The sequence below is a fragment of the Sapajus apella genome, unplaced genomic scaffold, assembly GCF_009761245.1.
Source record: "Sapajus apella isolate SASKATOON/1434 unplaced genomic scaffold, GSC_monkey_1.0 scaffold19, whole genome shotgun sequence".
Taxonomy (NCBI): domain Eukaryota; kingdom Metazoa; phylum Chordata; class Mammalia; order Primates; family Cebidae; genus Sapajus; species Sapajus apella.
The window spans coordinates 26,089,120-26,100,431 of NW_022436959.1; the positions used below are offsets into that span (position 1 = coordinate 26,089,120).

Here is an 11,312-nt window from a genome sequence, read left to right on the forward strand (position 1 = left end):
TCATGAAAATGTGAAATGACTTTAGGACAAAATCTAATTTGAGAATCTCTTGGCAGTGAGTAATAGGAAATACCTATTTTAATATATAAAATCTAGTTTCTATAACACAAGCTCTAGGGTCAGGGAGGTCGGTTACATCACTTTTTAGCTGTGTAATCCTTAACTTCTCCGAACCTCATTTCTTTCTTTCATCTGTGGAAAGGAGACAAAAAAACAACAACCACCTTAAAGGCTGTGGTGAGGGTTAAATAGGATTATACATTTTAAGCGCTTAGATAATGCCAGGCACATAGTGATGCTCAATAAATGTTAACTTCTATTATTAGTAGTAGTATGATACTTCCTTATTTTAAAAATGTTTGTATTGTTTGATCTAGTCATTACACTGAAAAGTACATTTATATAAAACAATTGTACAGCACTTAAAAATAGATTATTTAAGAGTATTTAACAACACGGTAAACTGCCATACATACAATTATATTTTTAAAAGGCCATTATATAACCAGAAGTATGATATAACTGTAATTTTTTAAAGCAGGTTGCAGTAGGACATTCTAAAAAACATGAGCAGAAAGGTAGTATCATTATGCACTAAATTGCAGATAATTTAAAATATTTTTCTTCTTTATGTTTACATTTTTTTCCCAATATTCAACAATGACCATGTATTACCTTTACAATAGTTTTAAAACCCCAAAGTGTATTTTTTCCTGATATCCACATATTTCAGAAAAGTGGAATTAGAGAAAAGAAAAGAAAAAAGGAGAAAAACAGTGAGAGGCATGTATTTTTTTAAAAGCAATATTTTATATAAAGGATATCAATTTTGTCTTATGAAACAAAATTCCTATTTTGGATTATCACTTTCTAGCTTTAAAGTTAATCAAAACTCAAGAGTCCAAAACTTTAATTATAGCACATTTAATTATATCTTCAGAGGAATATTTAATTTGAAGAGTGAATTAATACAGATTCTCCTACTTAAGTAAATATAAACTACTTAGTAAAAGGGGACTATTAGAGGAAACGGCCAATTACACCTTATGTGTAAACTTATTGCTAATTGTCTTATTAGACAAAAGGATATTTTAAAAGGCAAAAAGTCTCTCTTCAGGAATATTCACTTGGAGAAAGTAGATGGATCACCTAAATCTTAAAACCCAAGATCTCCTGTTGCAAAATAGGTGTGATACTGAGCTTTGGGTACAGATGCTATCAACTGCAGTGGGGAAAAAAAAAAAAAAAAAAGACTGTGAAACCAACCTAGGGGAGCCTATCAAAAAAACCAAAGAAATGGTTGGCTAAGAAAAAGAGAAAGCAGGAGAGACATTGTTCACTGAAGGCAAGAAAGAAATATTTTCAAAAGGAGGAAATTACCAACAAGGAAAATGAAACATAACACAGAATAATAGAGGAAGATTCTTGATGCAGACAAACTGAATTTACAGCTCAGAGAAGTTCCTGGACATGCAGCTGGGCAATTTCAGAACTTGGAAAGAGAAAGGGAATATGTTTTATTGGTGACCAGGGATTACGTTTTATTGGTGACTACTGAAGCTACTACTAATTTAAGATACAGTAGGACTGGAGGAAGCTGGAACTATGGGGCAGTGAGAGGACAACACGGACCATAGTCTTATAATTTGCCTTATTTGTTAGTGGCATTTTGCCAATGAAAAATGTGTTGACAACAGTGTATCTGATATTCCCAGAAAAAGATAATTCAATTTTTAAAGTAATGTGATGGGAAGCAAATAACAAAACAAATGCTATGATTAAGGAAATATATCATTAATGGTTCCCTCTACTGGGAATCAGGGCAGCAGGTGGTAGAAAGGGAAAGAATTGCAGGGCATAAAGATATGGTTCTGAAGAATTTACATGCATGAATCATTGCCCTTTGTCTGACAATGACACACACACACACACACACACACTCACTCACTCACTCAAACAAAAATAAAGTACAATCAGTAGTCTCCCCTTAACTGTAGTTTCACTTTCCCAGGTCTCAGTTACCAATGGTTAACTGTGATCTGAAAATATTAAATATAAAATTCCAGAAATACCATGGAATGCTATGCAGCCATAAAAAAGAATGAGTTTATGTCCTTTATAGGAGAGGATGAGGCTGGAAACCGTCATTCTCAGCAAACCAACACAGGAAGAGAAAACCAAACGCCACATGTTAATGAGAACATGTGGACACAGAAAGGGGAACAACACACACGGAGGCCTGCCAGGAGATGGGACAAGGGGAGGAAGAGCATTAGGACAAATACCTAATGCATGCAGGGCTTAAAACCCCTGACGGGTTGACAGGTACAACAAACCACTATGGCACATATATACCTATGGAACAACCCTGCACGTTCTGCACATGTATCCCAGAACTTATAGTAAAAATACATATATTTATATTACAGAAATATACAATTTGTAAGTTTTAAATTGCATACCATTATGAACAGTATGATGAAATCTCACACTGTCCCACTAGATTCCACTTGGGACATGAATCATCTCTTTGCCCAGAATATGTCCACAGTGTATATGCTACCTGCTCATTAGTCACTTAGACCATCACAGTATTGCAGGGCTTATGTTCAAGTAACCCTTATTTTACTTAATAACAGCCCTGAAGTGCAAGGGCAGTGATGCTAACAATTTTGATATGCCAAAGAGAAACCATGTTTCCTTTCACTGAAAAGACATGTCTAGTAAAAAATAAATGGCTTAAGCCATCTTCTAGGGGTCCTGGAACATGTCCCCTGCAATTAAGGAGGGGGCTACTGTACTGAGAGTCTACTTTTCTAAAATAAAATAATTAGTAGCATCTGAGGATTAATACAAATTTCCTTATTAAGCAAGGTTTTCTTTTGGCATAAATGCTATAAGGCATATTGACGGCACATAATCACATTCTGAAATTCTGAATGTGTTTATATAATATGCTCTAAAACTTAAAATCCTTAACTTCCAGGCTCCACAAGGAATGTGAAAGTGCTAGCACAGATTTTCCAACATTTCCATCCTTAAAAGAATCCACATGAATATATATAAAAAAAGGATGTGTAGCTGATATTTACCTGTTAAAAAGTCATTCACTAGGCTTGGAAACTTTTGCTATCAGAAACTGCATACATCTTGACAGAGCTGACTTATAAATTGTCTTACAACTGTCTTCAGTGGTTTGTTATGTTTGTATTTTATTTTATTTACTTTGTATTTTCATTTCAGTTTCAAGTTTACAGTTTTAATGACCTTGACAAAGAAAAAATATGCCTTTTTATAGTCTAAGAAAAATTTCTTGGATATTTCTTCACTTGTTACTAAAACATGTCTTTAGTTACAAACAAGTCTCCATATGAGTTAGGTCTTTTCCTATTATTCATACAAGGCAGAGCCAGTGGCTTAAATATGGCTTAAACAAAACAAACCTTTTGTTTCTAAATATCACATGCTCTACTTATAAAATAAATATATTAGTGCATGATCTTCTGCATGATTCACAGAGGACCATAATTCTATGTTTAAAGTGAAATATGAATTTCCATTGATATTAAAAGTACTATTTGCGAATTATCTAGAATACATTTAAAAAATATGATAGGATAGCATATAATTGAAAAAATTTAGAGAGCCATGAATGCCACGTTTTAAAAATACATTAATTATAAAGATAGCTTTCATTGCCTCTTAACTCTACCAAGAAATTGTAACAAATGGACTTTTTTCTGCATGAAAATGTTAGACATGACCTTCTGCTGTTTTATGTGAAACTCTGAGACAGGAAAGATTTGATAAGACAGAAACATTTGATGTGTGTGAAGGCAGAAAATGAAACAGAAAATTACCTTCAGGTTACTTTTAAAAAACATTTCTTAGCATTTGAAAATCAGAATATCATCACTAATTTTGAACTTTTCTCTCTGTGCTTAAAATGCTCATCACTTACGAAGCACCTCCACACTTCCCAGTATTGCCATTCAACCTTCTACAAATGAGCAACCTAAAGTTCAAGTGAAACAACTTGCTGAAGTTCACAAGTACTGTAAACAGTTAAGACTTGAACCCAGTTTGTTTCTTTTCAAAACTCACAAAAGTGCTTTCATCTTCAGATTATTAGAACCCCATCAATTTAATGGTAATTTTTTGGGGAAAAATAACTATTATCACTTAAAGACAAAAACTGCTTATAGATACACAATCTAATTTCAGAAATGTCAAAAAATGAATATATGAAAATGCAAGTAACATGGCATAATGTACTTGATGTTTCTAACCTCTAATCTACAACTTCTTCTTATGCCTAGTAAAGATTCCATCAGAAAATCAAAACTAAAAATGCTTAACTATATTTGGTTTCAAAGAACTCAATTCCATTAACTATCAGAGTTCATTCTTTGAATTTTCTTGGCTTAGATTTGAAGGTTGTCTTGAAGAAGCCTCTTAGTCATCAGCAAAAGAGCACTTCCTAAACTACAATCTGTAGGTTAGAAAGAACATTTTTTAACAGATAAGTAATTTTACAAAATCAGAACTAATTTAAATGTTTAATAAATTACAGGAACCAAATTACTCTCACTATATCCACCTCAACAATGCATGCAATCTCACTTTTTTGAAGCCAGTATTTAAGCCTTTTCTATTATTTAGGTGATACTTTCCCAGTTGTATCAGACTAATTTAATTCCACTAGGAGTAACTTTTCACAATGAACATGTCTCTCACACTCACACTATAAATAAAAACTAGAATAAAAACTTACATAATTAAAATATTCCACACCGCTTCTGAATTTCATAACAGTATGATCTATGATCTATTGGTTGATCATATAACCCAATTTAGTGTTTCAAATGCTGAGTTAATAAGGCAGAAATGCTTTCATTAACTTTTTTAAAGATTTAATAAAATGTCCTTTATCTTAACTCTCGGCTTTTTAGTAGCTGAAATAACAAAATAACAAAAAATAAAAACTCAAAGAAATTTTAAACTAAGGGACAATATGAGGTTTGTGACTTCTGAAAGACATTTATATGTATGGCACCCTACTGTACTTTGATTAATTATCTCAGTTATCATTTGGTTTCTCATCACATATGGTATTCCACAGTATGATATGTAAATGTACCAGGCTACATGCCACTTGGAAAATGGCTTAGTTTTTCAAGCTTGCAGTAAGCATAATTTAGAAATTGGCTTAGTTTTTCAATTTTGTAAATTATTAGTATAGAAAAAGATGGTTTATTTTTAGAAGTTCTAATCATTTGCCTTTCTCTGTGAATTTGATATTTAAATATATCAAAATATGTGTATCATAAACACTGACAAACTGACAGTTTGTCTTATTTATCTTAATAAATCATATTTTCAAAAAGATTCTTAAGAAATAATTTACTGAAGTATATATGCTTAATGTGTATTATATGGTTCCTGTGAAAACTACCCTAGGCTATAGAACTAAACAGATCAGTACTCATTCCAATTCTATTAATATTATTAAGAATGACTAGTAAACAACCTATGTTTTACTAAAAAATGATTACCTGATATAAGCATTGTCTACAAATAGGTTTCAGAAAACAAGTCTAGGACAATCAAGTATTAATAAAACCACCTACCTGACCAGGCAATAATGATGAATTATTTCAATTCAGGACATAAATGTTCAGTATAAATAATAACACACTCTACTTTTTTTTTTAGCCAAGTACCAACTATAATTAGTGGAATTGTTAAGCAAGTCATTATTAATAGTCCCAAAGTACAGCACTCAATTAGAAACTAAGGGATTAAAAGACATTTATACAAACAATTTTGTTTGCTAGGGAACATGCTAGAAGTAATTTGAAACAGCCTGAATTTAGTTGAGGACGTTGTACGGTAGAGGATCAACTGGAAATCTGTGGGCTTTATCCCTACCCTCCAACAAAGAGGAAATCTAAAGTTTAATACAAAACTAAACCATCTTTGAGGATAACCACACAACACAGTTTTAATTCTCATACTTTTAGTAAGTCTATAAAACACTACAGATTTGTTCTGTTTACTTCTAATATGGTACACAATACAAACAATTTTTTTCCAGACTTTTTACATACCTGAGTGATATACATTTTACCTAAAAATTACTTCTCTGTCAGCCATGTAAAATCCAGAAACTTAAAATTCAATATAATGTCAGAAAAAAATCCCAGAAGTCAAATGAATAGTTAAAATATTAAAAAGTCCCCTTTTTTATGGCTCAGTTATATGCTTCAAATTTTAAAGATCTTTAAAGGATAATTCATTTTAATTTTATATTTTTTATAAATCTTCTCAATGCATAAAATTCAGACATTCAATTTCCAATATTACCAAGTTCAATTAAATATGCTTGTTTAATGTATTGTGGCAAGATACTCCTGAAGAGACTGTTCTGTTCTTAAAGAGCCACAATTCTTAATGACTATTTTACTTGAAACTATGTATTTAAATATGTTGTTTTGACATAGTTATAGAATTTATTTCCTCAATGCAGAAAATATAAAAAAAAAACACCAAAATTCAAAAATACTGTATGTCCTCTACTTAAAGATTTTTTAATACAAATGATTATTGAGAAATATGACTTGCCTTAGCTCATCTGTAACACATTTGTAGTTCGAGAAAATCTCTCATAAGGACTTGGATAAAATTCCTGTGCATATGAATTCATGAATTATTACTACTCAAAAAATGTAGCATACTAGAAAGATCAAATAAGAGTGAACCAAATAGAAGTCTCCAAGCTAAGACAGCTCATCTTATAGTAGTCAGATAATGACCTGTCATGTATACTCCATGGCTTCTCACAAAACAGAGCTTAAACAAAGATGAAAAGCTAGAATAGTAACTGACATAGTCACTGTAAAGTACATGATGGACATTTAAATCCTCAGTGACATTTCTGAATACATATGACTTGGAGGAAGCACTTTTAAAAGAAATATTTATACATGTTCATTTAACGATGTTAAGACAAGTTATCTTCATTTTAAGTGTTTCAGCAGACAAAAGTTGTTGAGATCTTTATCAAGAATATAATGGAAAAGACTGAAGCATGAACTATGTCCTATTTGTTTAACTACAATACTAAGTCTACTTTATATCTCATATGGCAATATACAACATAATATTACAATGTCAATTTGTTGACATTTGACTTGGGTTAAACACATTGTGTACTTGTTTTAAAATTCCAAAAAGTTAATTTTTGGGTTCAAGACTTTGTAAAAACTGAAGTTTCTAAAAACTAGATATAACAGTAGTTCTTATTCCTAACTGCTAATAAAATCACCTGTAGAATTTGTAAAAAACACAAATGTCTGTCCTTATCCCTTCTTTCTCCTCTTCCTCAGCTATTCAGTTTAAAAGTTATCAGATGATAAGCAAAGCAGGTATCTACGTGGGTAGGAGTAGAGGGTGATAAGAGATTGGTTTCGTATCAGGAAAGTAATGATAAACGAGTATATATATTAAGGAAAATGGGAGCCAGTTTTCTGTTGGAGATTTACAAAGGAGTTATTTACAAAGATAAAAAGGAAGAAAATTAGTTTTCAATGTCTATAAAAACAAAAATATAGATGTAAGTGTGGCTGTGGTATGAATACATATGCCTGCTTACACCTAGTCCTTGGCTTTGTCTACTGAGAGAACCAGGAAGAACAACATCCCAGTAGCAATGATCACACCAGATCTTAGTTTCTGCCTGGAAGACCTTCAGCAAGAAAGTTCTTGAAGATTAGTGGAATCATGTCAAAAGGATATAGAAGACAGTTTGAAGTGGCTTTCATTAGCCAAATTTGGAGCAATTTGAAAAAGAAATAAATAATAACATTCAATATAACCCCATTGAATAAAATAGGAAATTAAGGTTTGATAAGGAATAGGATATTTTTATATAGTCTCAAGGTTTTGTCCCACAAATCACTAATTAGTTAGAAAACTGGCAGACAACTCCTAAGATATAACATCATTATCTATAATTCAAATAAAAATTTTGTGTAGAATGCACAAAGCATCACATCTGTGATACTCTTACCAAAGATTTATAATGAATTTAAACCACAAGAAAATATTTGAAAAATACATAGTGAAGTACATTCTACAAAATAACTGCTCTGTAATTTTCAAAAGTCACAAGCTAATGAAAGTTAAGGAAAGACTAAAGAACTGTCCAGATTAAAGACAAAAGAAACATGAAAACTAAATGTAACCTGTGATTCTATACTGAATCCTTTTACCATAAATGACCTTACCTTACTGAAATTAATGGCCAAACCTGAATGAAATCTGAGGATTAGACAGTAATAATATATCAATGCTAGTTTTCTAATCTGGTTGGTTTTTAAAAATAAATGAAAAAGCACTGAGAGATTTAAAGCAGAGATATGACAACTACATTTTCAGAAAGTCATTTTTGATGATGCATCTCAATAGTAAAAACATTTGAAATATGCACTTCAACATAAATATATATGTGTGAATTTTTAGGTACCTGTTCTAAAGTACTAGCATATTTAAATCATGAAGTAGACTCAGACATGAAAATTAAAATAGATGTTATATAGAACTAATTTAATGAGTCATTTTGTATATCTACTGTGGTGCAAACACTTCATTTAGAGGCCTCTAGTGAGCAGAATGGATAAAAAGGGCTAAGTCTGGCACAGCTATTTAGATAGCTTCTAAAACAGGAAGAACCGTAATAGAATGAGAAAGAGTTAGGCACTAAATCAAGAGAGTAGTGCCTAACTCTTTCTCATTCTATTATGAGTAGAGAAAAGGAGCAAAGAGCAGGATGGAGAAATATTTAAGGAAGAAAACTTTTATAGGACTCAGGAAGTGGTTTGCTATGTGAGATAAGGATGGGAAGGCTTGAGGATGATTTCAGTTATCTAACTTGGGCAAATGGATGGAAGTAGAAATGAAAGAAAAATAAGAGAAAAGTGGGGTTAAGAAAGAAGAAAATACATTTCTTTTCCAGGCATGTAGCATTTATTAACAATAAGATTTTTACAACACAGTAAAGAGCAAGAAAAAAAAGCCCTAATGCATGGTGACAGGTAGCAATGAACTACCTGTAGCTCCACTGAATATAAGCATAGTATACTGTATGGATGGCTGCTGTCTTAGTCAATGGCTTTGAAGCACAGACTATGAGAGAAGATGTGTTTTGTATACGAGTGTGTGTGTGTCTCTGTGTATTTGTATGTGTATAAATTTGTGCCTCCATGCATGTACATACATGTAGATATGTTTGTGTCCATGTAACTGGCCATTTTTTATGAAACTCAAAATGACTATCTAGGTTTATGAAGAGTTGATGAGACAGAAAAAGTCTTATCATGCCATACTTCATGGGTTTGGGTAGAATAAAAAGACATTCTTCTACTTTTAGGCAAATTGTTATTAAATCAATATTATTAAAACTAAATAGGTGCATTTCAGCTTTCGTGTGCTAAAACAAAAATATAATGAATTTAGATATGATGAATCTTATTAGACTCTTATGAAATTTCTATAAAAATAATCGGCAGGGATAAAGACAGAAATTTTTGCCCTCATACAACCCCGCATCAAAAACCAGTTACTTGAAAGACAAAGTAATAAATAAATAGCTGCTGACAATATAAATAGCAGTATTTTGGAGTTTCCCCTGGTCCACAGAATTTAGACAAAATGTTAAAGTGCAATTCATTTTTCAAGCAAATATTCAACTATACACCCTTGCTTTGTATCATCTAAACTTCTAGGCAAAACAAATAATTTCTATATACGAGTCAAAATTTCAAATAAAAGTGAAGACTTGCTAGGCTTAACAACATGACTACTGCAGAGAAAAAAGTTGAAAAAATTTTACCATATAAATTTATTTGCAACTGATTACTTTCTTATGGCAATAAGTATTTCTCTTTTAGCTTTTCATTTCATTAAAATATATAAATATGGAAAACATATGCAGTGCTACCTAGCAAATAATATTCTACCAAAGCAAATGTAGGAGAATAAAGGATAAGCAATGCATGTGAACTTTCATCCTAGGTTTCTTTTAAGCCCTAAGATGTTACTAATTTTCTTGACTTGGATGTTAATAACATACAGCTTTCTGAATGTAAAAGTTTCTGCAGCATTCACTATATTATAAAGCATGACATTATCTATCAATGCTTTCTTCTTAGTATCTAATACTAGCAAATATCTTTCAGTAGAAAATGTAAACAGATATTTACTACCCACTGATCATGAATGGAAGTCTTCTAAAGTAAGAAAAACAACTGATGTGACACAAATATTCAAGGGAATGAATTAAGTCTCTATAAGCTTCAGCTTAATCGCTTCTCGGCCTTTTGGCTAAGATCAAGTGTAGCTTCAGCTTAAATATTATATTAAGTTTAATTTTCATTGGAAAATAGTAATATATTAATAGTATATAGTTATAATGAAAATACAAATCCATTTCACTGTTGTTTCATTCCTTACGGTAAACTGCTGTGATATTCCAAAATTAGAAAACATATTTGATGAAATTTTGAAAATGTTAGGTGTTTATGTTGATATTCAACTACAGGTCAAACTGTATACAGCAAATACAATGCAAGTTTTCTAACAATGTGCCTTCCTAGTTCATTTCCACTCAGAGTCCAAACACCCATTCTGTAGTAGAGGAGAAAATAAAACTAAAACCTTATCCAATGGCTACTGGCACCTATGGTATGTACAAAATGTATGCCATATTTCAAACAAATCTGAAATATGCCCCCTTGCCTTTTCAATGCTCATTAACAACATTACTCTATAACTTAACATTTCATATGATACTACATATTTATAGTATTATTGAGACTTCTCAAAAGAATATATGCAAAAAGGTATATTTTAAAAAGGTGGAAATCCTATTTCAAAAACTGCCTTCCTAACTTGTTTGTTGAGGGTAGGAGAAAATCCCAAACAAAAAAACACACTTAAAAAAACTTATTAAAGAGACTCATAGGACAACAATTTAAACCCTATAGTGCTTCATTGTTTTTACATTTAAATGAAATTTTGGGAATACATTTCTGAACTATGCAATAAAATTTTTAAAATTAAATACGTTCTCTCTTAAATCTGGGCCTTAATAAAATGCCTGGAAAATAATTCTTGCTACTATATAGTTTACAATGTTAGGTTAAAATGCTTGATTATTAAATAAAATATACACAAATATTATATTTTAATAATCATTATACATATATTCCTTGCTGTTAACTTTTTTTTTTTTTTTTTTTTTTTTTTGAGAT

General features: G+C 31.2%; 1 protein-coding gene and 1 pseudogene across 12 annotated transcripts in view; one reads left to right on the plus strand and one right to left on the minus strand.

The window, feature by feature from the left end:
* The window catches only part of PHF14 (PHD finger protein 14), a 200,824-nt gene that overhangs the window by 55,639 nt on the left and 133,873 nt on the right, over positions 1–11,312 (minus strand). Inside the window, exon 19 of one of the 12 annotated variants that reach the window (XM_032287090.1) lies at positions 175–192. The exons of 10 other annotated variants lie outside the window; for them this stretch is intronic. In XM_032287090.1, the coding sequence (XP_032142981.1) occupies positions 175–192 (18 nt within the window). Of the gene's footprint in view, positions 1–73; positions 193–11,312 lie in introns of those variants that run through there. One more of the 12 variants, XM_032287089.1, reaches the window with a different exon arrangement.
* LOC116557605 lies at positions 10,364–10,513 on the plus strand (annotated as a pseudogene).